This window comes from Arabidopsis thaliana (assembly GCF_000001735.4).
Source record: "Arabidopsis thaliana chromosome 1 sequence".
Classification (NCBI taxonomy): Eukaryota; Viridiplantae; Streptophyta; class Magnoliopsida; order Brassicales; family Brassicaceae; genus Arabidopsis; species Arabidopsis thaliana.
In genome coordinates this window covers 17,674,729-17,693,972 of record NC_003070.9, presented here as the reverse complement: position 1 = coordinate 17,693,972, position 19,244 = coordinate 17,674,729, and the positions used below count along the sequence as shown (strand labels likewise).

Genomic DNA, 19,244 nt, shown 5'->3' with positions numbered 1-19,244 from the left:
CCACGAAATCCTCTCCGGAGTAAATAAGCCGGCAAAAGAGGAGACTTCTTTTGCTATTCACTGAAGTCCTAAACCCTATAAATAAATCACCTTCAAACCCAAAACAAAATCAGATCATAAAGAACCAAAAATAAAAGCCAAAACGTTTTTAGACATGGCACTCACAAAAGAGAGAAGAAGCTTGTTGGTTTCAATGGTGTTGGTGTTCTTCTTCTTCAACTTTCACCATCTTCAAGTCACGAGTTGTCCAGATCAGGCGACGACAAACTGTACGGACCAGGACAGGAAATTATTGGAGTTTCCATTGAATTTGGAGTACCTTGAAGCTGAGTTTTTCTTGTTCGGAGCGTTAGGGCTTGGTCTTGATAAAGTCGCACCAAATCTAACAATGGGAGGGCCAAGTCCTATTGGAGCTCAGAAAGCCAATCTCGATCCTTTGACAAGAGATATTATTTTGCAGTTTGCTTGGCAAGAGGTTGGCCACTTGAGGTAAAATGTTTCTTTTAATTCATATATAGTATGTATAGTTGAGATCGAATTGTGATTATATTACCTGTCTAGGAGGTATGGATTAGTGTCTTTAGAAAAATATAAGAAATTTGTTTTCCTTATTATTTAGTTAGACTAGGAAACTTTTTTTTTTTTTTTTTTTTTTTGTTGTTGTTGTCTTGGAGAAGTAATTTGTCTCTCAGACGAAATGTCTTTAATATATTATTTATAACCGAAAAACTTGAAGGATATTTGTCACATTTGCATCGCAAAATTTAAACTGTCAAAAATCCATCCAAATTAATATTAAATGATTGGTTTGGTCTTTGGTGTATTATTATGTATATATAGCGAGAAAATATCATTTAGCCTTGTTAATGGACACATAAAAATTGCTATTTATGTCGTATCTTTGAGATTCTTTAATCTGATTTTCGTATGTATATCGCATTAACATAAGTTTCAAGAAATAATGATAGGGCAATCAAGAAAACGGTGAAAGGATTTGCAAGGCCACAACTTGATTTGAGTAAGAAAGCATTTGCTAAAGTGATGGATAAAGCATTTGGAGTAAAATTTGTGCCGCCGTTCAATCCTTATGCCAATTCTTACAATTACCTCATTGCATCGTATTTGGTCCCTTATGTTGGTCTCACCGGATACGTTGGCGCTAACCCTAAACTGCAATGTCCAGCCTCAAGAAAGGTAACAAATTAATCTAAACTATTATTTTATGGGATTGTTATAGTCTCATCTTATAACCACTGCAGGTTATGGTTTAAAGTATATATATTTAAAATTCCATTTAAAAATATATTGTCTCATTAGTTATTATCAAACTCATTAATTATTTTTCATTTACATTAATGTGTTAAGATGATATTTCATTGATTCATTAGGTAAAAATAACATAAAATACACACTCTTTACGAGTTATGTCTAAAACTTCACCTAATTACAAAGAATATTTGATATATTTCAAAACTTTTATTGGAAAAGTAAACTATTTTAAACAAGGCTTACAAGAGAGATAAGTTTGTTCTCAATTGTTATATATTTTTTTTGAATACCCCCATTATATTTACATGATATTATGCAAACATTTTTTTCAGTTAGTAGCAGGACTTTTGGGAGTAGAATCGGGTCAAGACGCGGTGATTAGAGGTATGTTATATGCTCGAGCGGCACACATAGTCTATCCTTATGGTGTCACGGTTGCGGCTTTCACGGATAAGATTTCGGATCTAAGGAACAAATTGGGAAAAGCGGGTGTGAAAGATGAGGGATTGATCGTACCTAAATTCATGGGTGCAGAAGGACAAGTGATTGGGAATGTATTGGTCGGTAATGAGCTCTCGCTTTCGTTTGATAGAACACCTGAGGAGATTCTACGGATTGTGTATGGAAGTGGAAATGAAAGTGTTCCCGGTGGATTTTACCCTAAAGGAGCGGATGGAGAAATCGCTAAGTCTTATTTGGTTACTGTCGGGAGTGAGTGAGGTTTAGTTTTGCTTTGGAGTTTAATTTCCTTTGTAGTTCTTAGGTTTTTGGTTATATAGGAGACTAATGAAAATAATTGTCGTATTATTGTAATAAATGTTGTGAGAGTGACATTTCCATAATCGATAAAAAGTTTGAAAAATTTATAATAGTTCTTTCGCCTAAATTATGAAAGAATATTATTACTTTGGCAATACATAATCACGAACACAATCTGGTTACAAATGAGGTAAAAATGAACCAACTGAATAGTGTGAGGCAAATTGTTGAACAACAAATACCTTAGTTTTTAAATTGCAAATCAATCCCTTAAATTTAATAAAAAATGTTTTTGTACCCAAACAAAATTATTTGCTTGCTATTGTCTCATACGTAAATCTAGAAATGATTATGTTAATTATGTAGTTAACTAATATTTTAAAATACAACAAAAAAAACATTACATACAATTAGAAAATACAAAGAAAAAAATACACAATAACATAACTAATGATAAAATTCAAAATTCATAATGAGTACTTGGATTAAAGAGTTTTTAAAATAATGTAATAAATGTTGTAAGAATGAACTTTTCTCTGCTCTGGTTAGCTCGGTAGAGTGGCAGGCGAAATCCGTCACAATACAGAAAAAGTTTGAAAAATTATTATTAGTTATTTCGCCTAAGTTTTGAAATATTTTACGATAACTTTGGCAATCACCCTTTACATAATCTAGTAACCAAAGAGGAATGAATGTATGAATAATTTGAATAGCTCAGGTCACAAAAATTCAAGAGCTTGTCAGTGACAACATATGAACTAATATGGCTAATCAAAATTTCGCATGAAATGCATGTTCCTTTAGTAAAACCTACGCTTATGTTTTGTGACAACTCTATTCACATTGCTAACAAAGAAGCTTGTCATACTGTTCGGTTCGTGAAAGGTTGCTTCCAGATTTGTTCAAATTACTCTACATGAGGTAGAATCTTCAACTTGTTAATTCACCAAGCAATTCTACCCCACTCCATTTCAGCATTTGTTATGCAAGATGGGTTATTTGCCTCATCTTGAAGGAGATTGTTAATTATACATAATTTACATGTTTGTATATAGTATTGTACATATGAGTATGTTTAAGTGGTATAGTATAAACAACTTTATATTTCCGGATCGAGACCGTGACTTTGGCCAAAGTAAATTTATATATAAACCTAGGATAACACTTTTTATTTATTAATGAGAATGTGTTTTTTTTTTTGGTCAAAGAGAATGAGGTTATTTACTAATAGGGGATCCTTTACTAATATAGTTTATTCATGAAATGCAACTTGGTGTTAAAGAAAGGGAAAATTACATCCTATGCCATATTTTTTGAAATCTTTATGCAATGTGCCATATTTTCTTTTGCCTTACAACTCATGCCACATTTGGATGGGAAATGTCAATTTTGTCCTCACCATTTCTTCTCTATTTTATCTCTCTTTCCTCGAAATCCGTGCATTTTGCCAATACACCATTATCTTCCTGAGGAAAAAACGAAACGCTTTTGTCTCTCTATCACTTCTCCTGACAACCTGCACAGATTCTCTACATATAACTTTCAATTAAATTTGTCTCCCAATTTTATTCATCATAAATTCTCTGTTGTATCTAGATCTTGTCCCCGATTTCATCATCTTTCAAAATTATCATATAAGATGGCGAAAATAGATGGCAAAAAATAGATGGTTTCAGCATCTCTGTGAAGACAATAACGCTCAACTAATCTGTGGACCAAAATAGATGGCGAAAATCTAAATAAAATTCAAAATTCTTAAATGAGAACAATTGCATATAAGATGTATGATTCATAATAATAGAGCAAGATGATGAAATCGAGGACAAAACGTAGATGCAACAGAGAATTTCTATTCGGGGACAAGATCTGGAGACTAAAACAAAAGTCTTGCTCCAATTGTTCTCTGCTAACAGGTAATCATGTCCCCTAATGCGTTATATATTACGTTGTCCCCCGGTATCAGGTAATCATGTCTCCTAATGTATTATATATTACGTTGTCCCCCGCAGAATTTTAGATAACCAATTTGTTTAAACAAGTCATTTTTAAATACCCAATAACAACAGTAGAAACCAGCTGTTCTCCACTATTCTGTCCCCTAATCCTTTATGCTTCCACCATGATTTTTCGTCCTGTATCATCACATCAGCCAAAAGCTGTTATGTCACCATTTTCGTCAGAGCGCTGACCCATCTTAAGGGTAATTTCATCCACTGAATTCCACGTGGACCAAAATGTGGCAGATTTTGAAAGGAGTTTCAGAATATGACAGAGATTGAAAGAAATAGAGTGGAATATGGCAGATTTTGCAAGATTCCCTTAAAGAAACGTAGAAAACATCCAATTTCTGTTTTTCAAATAAAATAATGTTTATAGTTGTTTAGAATATGTTTTTCTTAATACGTTAAATTTTCTAGTACTTTTTAATAGTATTAATGTATGATCGCATATTATTTCAGTGATGTGAACTTAATCTGCAATCGAAATTTAAGAATCAATTATACATAAAGAGGAGAAAAAGAATTTCGACAGAAATAAGTGTGGCAAGAATCTATATGATATCCAAATGCGAACAAGACTTTTGATCTATATTAAAGTCAAGACAACAACAAAAAACAAATCATGCCACTTTGAGTATTTGTGTTATCTTGCAAACTTTGTGTAGTAACTTTGTGATTTACTTGAGTCTTCGTCAGTACTCAGTACTAATGCATTTAGGCTTTTGCGTTTACATGACAATTTGATAAGGATTTGTACTTGTTGCGTTTTCTATGTTCCAAACGCAATACCATTACTGAAATAGGACTCATACGATCTTATTTTTTCAAATATATTTCAAATTGTCAGCAATTTATCAACAATTTTTCCTCTTCTGATTTCAATCATATTGCCTATACGACCTACATGTAAGGGGTAGTTATCGTAGAAGACTAGAGGGTTTCACGTTAGTGTTTTTCCATTCTTTTGGAATTTCAATCTCTTTAAAAATAGTTGCCAACTTCAGACCGATCAAATCTAGATCAGTTTGATATAACTTTCGACTTCATACTTCAGCGAAAACTTGGTAAAAATAAAGAAAACAAGACTAGAGTTTAGAACTATAATCTAAAATTGAAAAGATACAGAATAACTTAGAAAGCTAGGTAAATTGTTGGAGAAACTTTCATTGGTTATTGACTCACTACAAAGAAAAAAAAAAAGAAATAGCAATGCATAAAAAAAAAAGAGCCCCTACTTAAACTTAAAACTACTACTTAGTTGCTCCATAATAAACTTACATAAACCCCAACCAATGATTCAAATCTCACAACACCAAATTTTTTTTAGAAAAAAAAACATAAAAAGCTCTCTGGTCTCATTGTGTTGTTGTCAGATCCAAAAACTACCTCTTTGGAGGTCTGTCATCATCTTCATCACCACTATCCTCTTCATCTTCTTCAGGAGCTCTCTTCCTCTTCGGCGGAGCCTCTGACTTCCCAGCACCACCCGAGTTATCATTCTCATCGTCTTCTCCTTCGTCTATATCCTCTTCCACACCATTCTCTTCCGGCTCAAAATCACTTGCATCCTCCTCATCTTCAGCTCTACCAACTGGCCTCACTAAGTACTCTGTCCCAAGATCCCCCTACAAACCAAAAATAACTATCTCAGTTTCATAGCTTAAACCAAGTATTCAAACAACAGAGTCAAAGAAGACTATGATAACTCCTTTTTCTATTACCATCTGCAAGAACCCTTTTCAGACAAGGACCACAAAGGTATATAAACTTTGAAAGAAGAACACGAGAACCCAAAATCTAAAGACTCTGATCTAACTGGATCACTCATAGAACCAAAACAGTACTACAAAGGTATAAACTTTGAAAGAGGAACATGAGAATTCAAAATCTTAAACACTTTCTAATCTTATTGGTTCACTCAAAAGAAACAAAACAGAGACACAAACAAAACCCACTTGTTTATTTAGGGGAAGAAAGTATAAACCCTGAATTGGAGATAAAACAGAACGATTTCTAGTAACAGTAAGCAAATTTTTTCCAGAAAAGTTCATAGATTCTGTTTAGGTTAAACAGATCCAGTCTTTCTTTAGCACAGACTCACACTTTAACTATCATTATCAGTAGAATTTAAACCAAATTGAGACACATAAAATCATAGATCTACAATCTCAGAGACTAAACCCTAAATTAAGTGAACAATTCAACCAATAAAAGAACGAAAATTGATAAATTCAGAAAATTTTTTTTACCTCATCTTCAACATCCTCATCCTCATCATCATCGTCGTCATCATCATCATCTCCATCATCATCATCGTCATCACCGTTCCCATCTTCATCACCTTCTTCATCTTCATCTTCCGCTGATTGTACAGGAGGACCACCTAAAGACTGCAAAACCTGAACATCATCATCGTCATCGTCATCTTCTTCTTCTTCCTCATCATCATCATCATCTCCTTCACTTCCATCATCATCGTCTTCGTCGCTAACTTCTTCACCTACGTCTTTAACTTGTTCTTCATCACTATCGTCGTCGCTTAAAACTTGAATCTCTGGTTCTTCTTTGAAGTTCTTATCATCATCATCATTAACACCAGTCATGTTTCTTCGAAAAGCAAAAAGTTTAAAGATTTTCCCGAGAAAAGTTTTCGATTTTCCTGGAGAATTTTTAGAGGAAGAGAGAAGGGTTAGAAGGTTCGACTATTGAGCTGAAGCAGTACCGTCTTTGAGATTAGATCTGAACCGTTGAAATTTAATTTGACGAGGATAGGTGACGTGGCGTTAGATCGGACGGTTTAGAGGATAGAACAATGTGGTTTTGATGAGTAAGGGTTAAAAGATGCCGCAAGCTCCACAGCGGCGGGCCAAAGCTGAATAATAATTAAATGTTATTTGTACTTTTTTTGTTTTTTCATGAGAATCACACGTGCGGCTTGTGCGAATAATTAAAAACCGTTCAAGTTTTTTTCCTTTTTTAAAAATTCGATTTTTATACACCCAATATGGCATATTTAAGGCCCAATAGATTGTAAGTTGGTAATATAGCTCAATATACCCAATAATGCCATTGTTAGGCCCAAACACGAAAATAAAACAAATAATGTGTGGTTGGTTCTATTTGTGAAAGATGCATTAAGTTCTCTCAGTGAGGTAGTTTTTCTTTGTGAAAGGAAGAGTTGCTCTCCGTTGTGGTGGATTTACTAGTTTCTGTCCGTTAACCACTTTGTCAAGCTGTTCTCTCGTGTGGTTTGGTGGTAGGTGAGTTGGCTTGTGTTTGATTCTGGTTATATTGCTTGATGATGGTTCATTGTTCAATAGATTTTTCAAGAACAAAAAAAGGAAAGCGTAATAGAAAGTGATTTGCATGCAACTTTAGTACGAAAGATTTTGTATTATAAAAATCATATAAATGAAAGTTGGTCAACTCTCTCATATGAATGACACGTCATCACACAATAAAATGACATGTGTCATTTTATATTTTTTAAATTAAAATTTAATAAAATTAAATAATCAAATTAAATGAATCAACAATACTAATTTTAATTGATTTCTTCAAAATAAAATAAAAAATAAAAAATTATGTTAATAAATTAAGCACTACTTACATTATATTCTTTTTATTTTACTAATTTTTAATCATTAATAATCACTATTCTAATGACTAATTTTTTTTGTGTTGTAATTGTTTGCTACCTAACCTTTTATTAGTTTAGTAATTTTATTTTGAGTCTTTGATAACATTAACATTCAAGTTTTTTCAAATAATAAACCTTTAAAACATTAGACCTACCAAATAATTTAATACACGATTATTTCTCTTATATGGATATATGCAATGAGAGAAGATCTAAAAGTATTGACTTAAATGATACTTTAATTTTTGCTTTCTTTTTATTTTTTCATATGAATATTCTTGAAATCTTGTTCAGTTTATATCAATTCTATATATTTAATCATGAGTCTATAACAATGTTATTGGAGTATTATATCAAGAGAATACATAAAACCAGAAATAGTTTGTTTGTAATCAAGTTAGACAATTTTCAAATCATCCAAGACACGATCATTTTCTAATATTGATATATGCAATGACAGAAAATCCAAAAGTGTTGACTTAAATGATATTCAATTTTTGCCATCTTTTTATTTTTACATATGAATATTTTTCAGATCTTATTCAGTTGATGTCAATCCAAACTTTAATCATGAGTCTATCACAATGTCGTTGAAGTACATAAAACAAGGAATTGATTTATTTATAATCGAGTTAAGCAAATTTTAAACCACACAAGTAACATAGTTATACATCATTTTATCAGAATATCATATATTGTTTTTATATGTATTCATGAAGTGAAAATACTAAAATTTTATAAATAATCAGCTTTATAAATAAACCAGTCACAAATGAATCTAACCATAAAAATTGTAACTACATATTATGGATTTAATTTTATTAACAATAGAAAAATAAACAAGAATAAACATAAATTAGCAAAAATAACAATCAAAGTAAATATTGTTTTTAACAATTTTCAAAATAAACCCATCTAGATGATAAATTACTCATCTAGTACGCTTTAATTTTAATTTTAGGATGCATTTATAAAGTTCTTTTCTTTTTTTTTTTGATAAAATATAAAGGTCTTGTTAATCATAGACTTCAATACAGTATAATATGTTTCATAGATTTAATCAAATGTATGTTTATTGGATAGATTCGGATATTTTGCAACTATTTGGTATTTGGTACTGCATGTGGAACAGTTTAGAACAGATATGTTACGGACAATAGATTTTGTTACGAGTTAATTGTCGGGCAGTGAGTATTCCCGAAAATTCCGGACACCAAATACATACCTCGATTTAACAAAGTTAAAATATTTTAACGGAGATTCAGGAAAATAAGCATCTTCATTTACATAAACCAATTCGGGATTGAAAGTTTACTCGAACCTCTATGTAAGATTCAAAACCATAAACAGATTTATACAATCCCTACTAACAATATTTACTTGCTTATCGTAAAAGAGTTTAGATATTTTATTTACATATTTATCCAACAAAAAACGTGTAATTTGGTTATATTCGACGATTGTATCATTTATTGTTCTTAGTTTCGTACAATGATTGAGTTGAATGATTGGATTAGGCAATGTGTATCAACATATGAAAAAGACTTCTTGGATTCAACTTATCTTTCCTCGTTTGGCCCAAAAAGCAACAAAAATAAATTAGGATGTATAACTTTAAGGAGGATAGGATTATTGAAATGAACTTAAGCAGCAACAACAACAACAAAAAAAAGCAATCGTTTGCTTTATTTTGTATGTTTAAAATAACGAAATAATTGTTTGCTTTTATTTACTTTAAAATTTATCCTAGTTTTTAAAGATGATGTAATGTGTATGTTTGAAATAACGAAATAATGGTTTGCTTTAATCTACTTTAATTTATCCTAGTTTTAAAGATGATGTTAATGTTTCCACCATTACCATAACCAATTGATAATGGCAAAACTACGGCGGAGCAAAAGTTAGCCCCTTGATAAAGTTCGGATGAATTGAATTAGCTTAATTACTACGCAATGTCACACGTTAACTTCAACTATTGGATCCACCTGGCGATGTTTCACACAATCGGTTCGTCGGAAAGTTATAGAAACTTTAAATACTTGGCCCAACATTAATGACAAATACTACATACATGTCTCTTGTTTTATCTACTGCTTAGATCTTAAAATATTTGGAAAAAGAAGCCGTTTATTACACATACAAAAAAGTATCATTGATGCGTTGAAGTAAGTGAAAGGATGAGATTGTGTTTGGGTAAAGAGTTTTGAAGTAACATTGGTATAGCATAGTTGAACACTTGTATATTTTGTTGTAAAGTTGTGATTTTTTAGTGACGGTTATGTTACTGATTTTAAAGTTAAAAATGAAGTTTTCAACTTTTAAGATAATAAAGAAACATAGATCGAAAATTTGAAGTCAAAATTAAGAAATAGTCTTAGGCATAAATATCTTTACCATATCATGATCATTTGACTAATGGCATATTTATCATTTAATAGTAACAAATATTTCAGTCATAACATTAGACCTATATTTAGTGTTTTACCAATATTGTTCTTGGATACTATAAAAACATACAAAGTAAAATTTTGATTGCACAATATTCAATATAGCTTTTGGTATATATATTTAAATTAAAATAAATAAAGAAAATGAAACTTTTTATCCTAAGGAATTTTGGTAAAGGTACCATCATCAATTCGATTATATATATTGGAGACGTGCACTACACAGACAAATTACTACACGCAGAGCTAGACACACACTTATATCAACTGATCTTCTCCCAAAGCCTGAGAATAAAGAAAAACCTCCATCTTTTTACATATATAGATAATCATCAAAGAAGATGAAGATGATGAAGGTGATGATGTTGATCGTGATGATGATGATGGTGATGGTGATGGTGAGTGAAGGAAGTATAATAGAGCCAACATGTAAAGAGACACCAGACTTCAATCTTTGTGTGTCTCTCCTTAACTCCGATCCACGTGGTTCCTCTGCCGACACTTCTGGCCTCGCTCTCATCCTCATTGATAAAATCAAGGTCCTATAACATTATATTTTGATCTGGTTTCTTTCATATATATCCAATTATCTTCAAGTATCTTATAAGAATCAGATCTTTAACAAAGGTTTCCTTAATTTCAGTATAGTATAAGGTTTGATTACTATACCACTAATTGTGAACCTTTAGACGTTTTTGTGTGGGACATGAGTAGTTTAATAAATCAAAACTTTGATGCTCTTTCTGTAAAAATCACAAACTTACGTGCTTGTTTCATAAATTTATAATTTTTTCTCATTGTGATGTGGATTTAAATTTTTATCACTTTTATCAGCCAAAAGAAAATGTGAGCATATTTTGTATATTATGTAACATGGGTGCTTTTTTGATACATAAGAATTTTGGGTTGTTTTTGTTTAAACCAAAAAACCAAGGGCTTATTTTATAAATTTTACCAATTTCAGTATAGTGTATGAGCTTCTTTACTATACAACCAATTATATATATAACTTTTCTTAAAAAATTTCTCTGAAATTAGGGGAGGGTTTTTCTATCTATCAAAATGTGAGAGGTTTTTTCTGTATAAAACATAAACTTATGGGGTTATTTTATAAATATATGATTCTGTAGGGCCTGGCAACAAAAACTTTGAACGAGATCAACGGTCTATATAAGAAGAGACCAGAACTAAAACGGGCTTTGGATGAATGTAGTCGAAGATACAAAACGATCTTAAACGCTGATGTTCCCGAAGCCATTGAAGCTATCTCTAAAGGAGTCCCCAAATTCGGCGAAGACGGTGTGATCGACGCCGGTGTCGAAGCTTCTGTTTGTCAAGGAGGGTTTAATGGGAGTTCTCCGTTGACTAGTTTGACTAAATCAATGCAAAAAATCTCTAATGTGACTAGAGCCATTGTGAGAATGTTGCTTTGATTTAATCGTATGTTTTTATACAAGCATGTGTTTATCGATGTTTAATGGGATTTTACCATTCATAAAAATTTATAAAATTTGAAGATAAAGCATAGATCTGTTAGTTTATTTCTCATTCATAAAAATGTGATTTTCCCTTTTTAAATTTGTAAACAATTGTTTATTTTGGGCAAATTATAAATTAGAATATTTGTTTTCCCAAAAGTCCTATTTTATTTTATTTTATTTTATGGTTTTAGTTTTATAGTAATTCCATCGTCAAAGAAGAAGCTTGTGGATCTTCGTGGCCTTCTCTGGCGTTGTAAGTTTGTCTTCTGTGTTTCTCTTCCTGAATTACCATCGCCTTCGATATAAAGGATTCATATTTGATTCTGTGTTTTTTTCGTTTATTGCTTTAGAAATATAGATTCGAAGGCTTGTGTTGTTTCATTGCAAAACATTCAATTCAATAGAGGAAGAACTTGTTGGTAATTTATGGCAATGAGAAGTGCTCCTCGGGATTCGATAAGCAGTTTGCCAGATGAGATACTTGGCAAAATCCTGTCTTTGATTCCGACAAGTGGCTGCTTCGACATCGGTTCTGTCCAAGAGGTGGAAGAATCTGCTATGTCTTGTAGACAACCTTTGTTTTGATGAGTCGATGGTTGTTTATCCCAACGATGAAGAAGCAAGACGCGGTTCACATCGCTTCCTTGAGTTCGTAGACAAGACACTTGCTTTGCTAAGCAATTCTCACATGAAGAAGTTCTCTCTGTCTCGTCTGTATAAATATGTCAATTTCCCTGAGGCATACGATCATGGGAACCGTTGTCTCAGCCGGTTGATTTGTACTGCATTGGAACGCGGTTTACTGGAACTACACTTGCACGCCAACCCCCGCTCTAGTGTTAATATAGAGACAGAGTTGTTAACTAGCAAGACACTGGTTAAGCTCACACTATCAGGCGCATATTCTCTTGAAGTCGAGCGTATGTTTTTCCCTGAGCTCAAATCACTTTCTCTATTATCAGTTTCAGGGCTTGATCATCCCAAATATTGTCGGTGTAAGGAACAAACACCAAACATGCCCAATAACAAATAAGGAATCAGGCCCAACAAAGTCCAGTCAACAGAAGAGTCAACAGAAGGAGACAAAAGATCCTCCAGCTCAAAAACAGAGCATCAAACGTACAGAGGAGGAGCGTCGATCCTTTGATGATGACTCACCAGCTACACTAGCTTATTCTAGATTGTTCCAAATTTGTCTATATAAAGGAAATGTAAAACCCTAATGTAAATCAGTGTGAATAAAATCATTTTACAGAAACTCTCAAATTCTCTCTTAACTTACATGGTATCAGAGCCATTAAACCTTAACAGGTGAAACAATGGCAACCTCCTATCCTTTCCCGGATAATGTTTATGTTACTAGCTCTGTCACTCTCAAGCTGACAGACAGTAACTATCTCTTGTGGAAAACACAGTTTGAGTCTCTGTTGTCCAGTCAGAAACTCATTGGTTTTGTGAACGGCGTCGTCAATGCTCCGTCTCCGACTCGCCTTGTCGTCAACGGTGAAGTCACCTGTGAAGAACCAAATCCTCTGTATGAAGCTTGGTTCTGTACCGATCAGCTAATTCGGTCATGGCTCTTTGGCACGTTGTCTGAAGAAGTCCTTGGTCATGTCCACAATCTGAGCACCTCTCGTCAGATCTGGGTGTCTCTAGCTGAAAATTTCAACAAGAGCAGCGTTGCACGGGAGTTCTCACTTCGTCGGAGTCTCCAGCTTCTCTCCAAAAAGGAGAAACCTTTTTCTGTCTACTGCCGAGAGTTCAAGACCATCTGCGATGCTCTGAGCTCCATTGGAAAACCAGTTGATGAACAGATGAAGATCTTTGGTTTTCTCAACGGTCTTGGTCGTGACTATGACCCCATCACCACCGTCATTCAAAGCTCCCTCAACAAACTTCCGTCCCCAACCTTCAATGACGTTGTCTCGGAAGTTTAAGGCTTTGACACTAAGTTGCAGTCATATGAAGAAACAACGTCCGTTACCCCTCACCTTGCCTTCAACACTGAAAGATCTACGTCTGGAGCTCCTCAATACAACCCAAATCAGAAAGGACAAGGGCGTTCAGGTCAGAACAAAGGCAGAGGAGGCTACTCATCTCGTGGACGAGGATTTTCTCAACACCAATCCTCTCCACAGGCTTCAGGACCTCGATCGGTTTGTCAGATCTGTGGCCGCACAGGTCACACAACTCTCAAATGTTACAATCGCTTTGATAACAATTATCAAGCTGAAGTTCAAGCCTTTTCTGCGCTTCGAGTCTCTGATGAAAACAGAAAAGAATGGAACCCTGATTCAGCGGCGACTGCTCACGTGACAGCTTCACCAAATGCTCTTCAGTCAGCAACAGATTATGACAGGGATGATGCAGTTCTGGTTGGTGATGGAACCTATCTCCCAATAACTCACGTTGGCTCTACCACTATCAACTCCTCAAAAGGTAAAATTCCTTTAAAAGAAGTTTTAGTCTGTCCTAATATACAGAAATCTCTTCTCTCGGTCTCAAAGTTGTGTGATGACTACCCATGCGGTGTGTATTTTGATGCTAACAAGGTTTGCATAATCGATTTACAAACACAGAAAGTGGTAACAACGGGTCCTCGTAGAAATGGGCTCTATGTGTTGGAGAATCAAGAATTTGTGGCTCTTTACTCAAATCGTCAGTGTGCAGCAACAGAGGAAATTTGGCATCACCGACTTGGACACACAAATTCAAAGGTTCTTCAACAACTTCAACACAGCAAGGCGATTCAATTTAATAAGAGCAGAACCTCTCCAGTTTGTGAACCTTGCCAGATGGGGAAAAGTTCAAGATTACCTTTTTTAGCTTCTGATTCCCGTGTTTTACACCCTCTAGATCGGATTCATTGTGATCTATGGGGTCCTTCACCAGTTGTATCAAACCAAGGATTCAAATATTATGCCATTTTTGTTGATGACTACTCAAGATACTCTTGGTTTTATCCCTTGCGCAACAAATCAGATTTTGAATCAGTGTTTATTTCTTTTCAAAAGATGGTAGAGAATCAGCTCAACACTAAGATTAAAGTGTTTCAGAGTGATGGAGGTGGAGAATTTGTAAGCAACAGTCTAAAAGCTCACTTCAGTAAGCATGGAATTCATCATCGGATCTCATGCCCATACACTCCTCAACAGAATGGCTTGGCAGAACGAAAACATCGACATCTTGTGGAACTTGGACTTTGTATGCTCTTTCACAGTCATACACCACAGAAGTTCTGGGTTGAATCCTTCTTTACTGCCAACTACATCATTAACCTCTTACCCTCCTCTGTCTTGAAGAATGTAAGTCCCTCTGAAACCTTATTTGGTCAAAAACCTGATTCTTCATCTCTGCGTGTCTTTGGTTCAGCCTGTTATCCATGCCTCAGACCTCTTGCTCAGAATAAGTTTGATCCACGCTCCCTGCAATGTATTTTTCTGGGATATAACAGTCAGTATAAGGGTTATCGCTACCTATATCCTCCAACATGAAAAGTTTACATCTCAAGAAGTGTTATTTTCAATGAGTCAGAATTACCTTTCAAGGATAAGTATCAGTCATTAGTGCCACACTATAAATCTCCTCTGCTTCAGGCTTGACAACATAAAAGGATGAGTAATGTTGTTCCCACACCTGCAGCTCCTATTCAGTTGCTTCCTAAACCAGCTGATGTTGCAACAAAACCAGATTTAACAGAAACAGGCCCAACAACAACTCCTGAAGTAAGCTCAGATGATGGAGAAAATGATGATGAGGAAGATATTAATCCGGAACCAGAGGAAATCATTGCAGATTCAGAACCGGAAGCAGAAGAAATCATTGCAGACGCATAACCAACAGCCAACACACATGCTATGACCACAAGAGCCAAGGCTGGAATACAAAAACCAAACAAAAGGTATGCTCTCATTACCACTCACGTGAATACTTCTGAGCCTAAAACTCTTGCATCAGCTATGAACATCCGGGCTGGAATGAAGCAGTCCATGAGGAGATTAACCGTGTTCATATGCTCCACACTTGGTCATTGGTTCCTCCAACTGACGATATGAACATTTTAAGCTCCAAATGGGTTTTTCGAACAAAACTTAACCCGGATGGCTCAGTGGATAAACTCAAAGCCTGACTTGTTGCAAAAGGGTTTGATCAGGAGGAAGGAGTGGATTACCTTGAAACATTCAGTCCTGTGGTTCGTACAACAACCATTCGCCTTGTTCTTGATGTCGCAACAACTAAAAGTTGGCCTTTGAAGCAGCTCGACGTATCCAACGCATTCTTACACGGTGAACTACATGAGCCAGTGTTCATGTATCAACCAACGAGTTTTGTGGACTCTCAGAAGCCTAATCATGTTTGTCGCCTCACCAAAGCCCTCTACGGTTTAAAACAAGCTCCGCGGGCATGGTTTGATACTTTCAGTAATTTTCTTCTTGACTTTGGCTTTGTTTGCAGTAAATCAGACCCGTCTTTGTTTGTGTGTCTTCAAGATGGGAAAACACTCTACTTGCTACTATACGTTGATGACATCCTTCTGACTGGTAGTGATCAATCACTCCTTGAAGACCTTCTCAAAGCTCTTAACAACAGATTTTCAATGAAAGATCTTGGTCCTCCTCGATACTTCTTGGGAATTCAAATTGAAGATTACTCTGATGGTCTCTTTCTACATCAGACAGCCTATGCATCAGAGATTCTACACCATGCAGGTATGAGTGACTGCAATCCGATGCCAACTCCACTACCGCAACAATTGACCAATCTCAACTCAGAACCATTTGAAGAACCAACCTATTTCAGAAGTCTCCCCGGCAAACTGCAATACCTCACTATTACACGCCCGGATATTCAGTACGCAGTCAATTTTATCTGCCAAAGAATGCATCTCCCAACTGTCTCTAACTTCGGGCTTCTCAAGCGAATATTGCGGTATATCAAAGGTACACTTGGTATGGGCTTACCTATCAAAAGGAACTCTGAGCTTGCAGTCTCTGGATACTCAGATAGTGACTGGGCAGGCTGCAAGAGCACCAGACGATCTACTACTGGATTCTGCATCTTATTGGGCTCCAACTTGATTTCATGGTCTGCTAAACGTCAACCAACGGTCTCCAACTCCTCAACAGAAGCTGAGTATAGAGCCCTTACGTATGCAGCCAGAGAAATCACTTGGATATCTCTTTTACTTCGAGACCTTGGTGTTTCGCAGTACCGTCCTACACAAGTCTTCTATGACAACCTCTCTGCAGTTTACCTCTCTTCCAATCCAGCACTACACAATCGCTCGAAACACTTCGACACCGACTATCACTACATCAGAGAACAGGTTGCTCTAGGACTTATCGAGACAAACCACATCTCAGCGACAACACAGCTCGCCGATATCTTCACAAAGCCACTTCCACGACGAGCTTTTATTGATCTCAGAACCAAACTCGGTGTGTCTGGTTCACTCACACCAAGTTTGAGGGACGGTGTAAGGAACAAACACCAAACAGGCCCAATAAAAAATAAGGAATCAGGCCCAACAAAGTCCAGTCAACAGAAGAGTCAACAGAAGTAGACAAAAGATCCTCCAGCTCAAAAACAGAGCATCAAACGTACAGAGGAGGAGCGTCGATCCTTTGATGATGACTCACCATAGCCAGCTACACTAGCTTATTCTAGATTGTTCCAAATTTGTCTATATAAAGGAAATGTAAAACCCTAATGTAAATCAGTGTGAATAAAATCATTTTACAGAAACTCTCAAATTCTCTCTTAACTTACAGTCGGCTCATCAATGGCTGCTCTGTGCTTGAAGAATTATACAAACGTGATAGTGATCATTGCGGTTTGGACGTGCAAAGTGCATCCATCAAGCGACTTGTGGTTTTTACCAATCTTCCAGATTTTCAAGAGGATCACGATCTTATTTATTTTGAAACACCAAATCTTGTGTACCTTGACTATTCTAGTTATGTCTCCGAAGATTATCAGTTTACTCATTTGGATTCTCTTGTTGAAGTCAGCCTGAGTCTCAGGTTGTGGGAGTCAACTTACGATTATGATTATGCTGCTGCTGATGATGATGATGATAATGATGATGATGATGATGATGATGATGATGATGATGATGATGATGATGAAGATAATGGTGGTTATTCGTCTGATGATAGCGATCCTGGTTATTCTTCTGATGATGAACCAAGGACAGCTATATTTGGTGACGTTACAAATCTAGTTGCGGGTATAAGCCACATTACGACTCTCCACTTGTCTCTCGATTCCCTTGAGGTCAGTTTTTGCTACTGACTTGTTTTTTTTTTGGTCATCAGTTTACTGCTAGCTAACAAAGTCTCTCACTTAATATATAAATCAGGCTTTTCATTTCTGCTATAAATCCATGCCAATGTTCAACAACCTCCTTACTTTATGTATTGAGAGTAACAAGGATAAAGGTTGGCAAGTAATGCCACTTCTCCTCAAGAGTTGTCCAAATCTACATACTTTAGTCTTAAAGGTATCATCAATGTCCTTACTACGATTCTTTTCTCTTGATATTAATTTATACATGTCAATTGGTCTGTGGTTTCAGGGTCTTGTGCACAGAGTAACAAATAGACGTGGAGATGCATGCGCTTGCATCCCTAAGAAGCAGAGGAAGATTGTAGAGAATGAGGAGGCATTATGTTGTTTATGGACATGCCAAGTGAAGGTGCTAGAGATTTTAGACTATGGAGGTTCATTTCAAGAGCTGCAACAGATAAGACATTTCTTAGGCAAGTTGGAATGTCTTGAAACTGTGAAAGTTGTTGTTGACGACGCGGATAACTACAAGGGTGCGTTTTTGCGAGCTAGTCTGCTGACTCTCCCCAGAGTTTCATCAAACTGCAGAGTCCAATTCATCTGACCTTTTCTTCTCTTATCTTTCTCGCTTTGATGTGGCAATGTGAAAGTTACTTGTAACATGAATATGGTTATATCATTAAAATTTATACAAAAAAGGAAGAAGGAAGCATCCGCTGTGTTATTGAATTTATACTGCAAATAAGGATCCTAAGAATTGGTCTTCTCAGTCTTTGAATTTGGGTTTACACGAGGAGAATCTTTCCATTTTACATATGAGAAAGGAGTGGGTCTTAGAATTGTTAAGTTTGGCTAAGACTATAGTGGAATGACAATGACTTTGTGTTCTTGTAATTGATCTTATTATTCTCTGTTCTTTTGGACTTAAAATGTTGTTTTAAGGGCTGTTAAATAGTTGGTGTCGAAACATAGGCTGAATATGGATGATATATTATCTTCAAGTTACAAATCGATGGTAACATATTTTCTCCTATCAAAATAAGATGATTTTAACTCTAGGGAGTTAGAACTATGTTATGTGGCTCCTTGTAAGTCACCATGTAGGGTGTCTAGAGAGCAACAACACCAGACATAGAAAAGAGCAATTAGATCAAAGACTATATGGTTCCTTATACAGGTAAAGAGCAATTAGACCAATTTCGTGTACATAGTAATGTAAAAGAGACAAGAAGATACGAAATACAAAGAGCAATCTAGCTCCAATGGTTCTACTTATACTAAGTTTTTTTCCAAGTAAAGAGTCAACACGGCTTGGCCAATTCTGAAAGCTATACAAAGAGCAATTTTATTTTGAACTGCA

The 19,244-nt window shown here is 35.3% G+C and overlaps 3 protein-coding genes and 1 pseudogene across 5 annotated transcripts; 3 read left to right on the top strand and 1 right to left on the bottom strand.

Annotated features, from left to right (window-relative positions):
• Nucleotides 1-85: 85 nt before the first annotated feature.
• On the top strand, nucleotides 86-2,162 carry AT1G47980 (desiccation-like protein). The gene is made up of 3 exons (NM_103694.4): nucleotides 86-489; nucleotides 969-1,194; nucleotides 1,602-2,162. Exons 1-3 carry the CDS (start codon nucleotides 155-157, stop codon nucleotides 1,986-1,988), a joined length of 948 nt encoding a protein of 315 aa, NP_564518.1. The 5' UTR covers nucleotides 86-154; the 3' UTR covers nucleotides 1,989-2,162.
• A 2,951-nt stretch (nucleotides 2,163-5,113) lies between these two features.
• AT1G47970 (nucleolin) lies at nucleotides 5,114-6,983 on the bottom strand. Its single transcript, NM_103693.4, has 2 exons — nucleotides 6,278-6,983; nucleotides 5,114-5,653 (listed from the first exon to the last, which is right to left on the bottom strand). The coding sequence occupies exons 1-2, from the start codon at nucleotides 6,629-6,631 to the stop codon at nucleotides 5,411-5,413; spliced, it is 597 nt and encodes a 198-aa protein (NP_564517.1). The 5' UTR covers nucleotides 6,632-6,983; the 3' UTR covers nucleotides 5,114-5,410.
• Nucleotides 6,984-10,253: 3,270 nt separating this feature from the next.
• On the top strand, nucleotides 10,254-12,816 carry C/VIF1 (cell wall / vacuolar inhibitor of fructosidase 1). Of its 2 annotated transcripts, NM_103692.3 has the most exons (4): nucleotides 10,344-10,654; nucleotides 11,246-11,530; nucleotides 11,788-11,849; nucleotides 11,947-12,816. In NM_103692.3, the coding sequence occupies exons 1-4, from the start codon at nucleotides 10,457-10,459 to the stop codon at nucleotides 12,017-12,019; spliced, it is 618 nt and encodes a 205-aa protein (NP_564516.2). In that variant the 5' UTR covers nucleotides 10,344-10,456; the 3' UTR covers nucleotides 12,020-12,816. The 2 variants fall into 2 exon arrangements, with proteins under 2 accessions (NP_001320618.1, NP_564516.2); NM_001333288.1 differs by lacking the exons at nucleotides 11,788-11,849; nucleotides 11,947-12,816 and having other exon boundaries at nucleotides 10,254-10,654; nucleotides 11,246-11,719.
• AT1G47950 lies at nucleotides 12,020-18,485 on the top strand (annotated as a pseudogene; the record flags this gene model as incomplete). Its single annotated transcript has 1 exon — nucleotides 12,020-18,485.
• Between the last annotated feature and the right edge of the window lie 759 nt (nucleotides 18,486-19,244).

Bases quoted from the DNA above. Each gene is read 5' to 3' on its own strand.
- AT1G47980 (NM_103694.4), top strand. From the start codon at position 155: ATGGCACTCACAAAAGAGAGAAGAAGCTTGTTGGTTTCAATGGTGTTG. The intron at 490-968 runs GTAAAATGTTTC...AAATAATGATAG, and splicing joins CAAGAGGTTGGCCACTTGAG to GGCAATCAAGAAAACGGTGA. The intron at 1,195-1,601 runs GTAACAAATTAA...CATTTTTTTCAG, and splicing joins AATGTCCAGCCTCAAGAAAG to TTAGTAGCAGGACTTTTGGG.
- AT1G47970 (NM_103693.4), bottom strand. From the start codon at position 6,631: ATGACTGGTGTTAATGATGATGATGATAAGAACTTCAAAGAAGAACCA. The intron at 5,654-6,277 runs GTAAAAAAAATT...TTTGGTTTGTAG, and splicing joins ATGAGGATGTTGAAGATGAG to GGGGATCTTGGGACAGAGTA.
- C/VIF1 (NM_103692.3), top strand. From the start codon at position 10,457: ATGAAGATGATGAAGGTGATGATGTTGATCGTGATGATGATGATGGTG. The intron at 10,655-11,245 runs GTCCTATAACAT...ATGATTCTGTAG, and splicing joins TCCTCATTGATAAAATCAAG to GGCCTGGCAACAAAAACTTT. The intron at 11,850-11,946 runs GTAAGTTTGTCT...TTATTGCTTTAG, and splicing joins TCGTGGCCTTCTCTGGCGTT to AAATATAGATTCGAAGGCTT.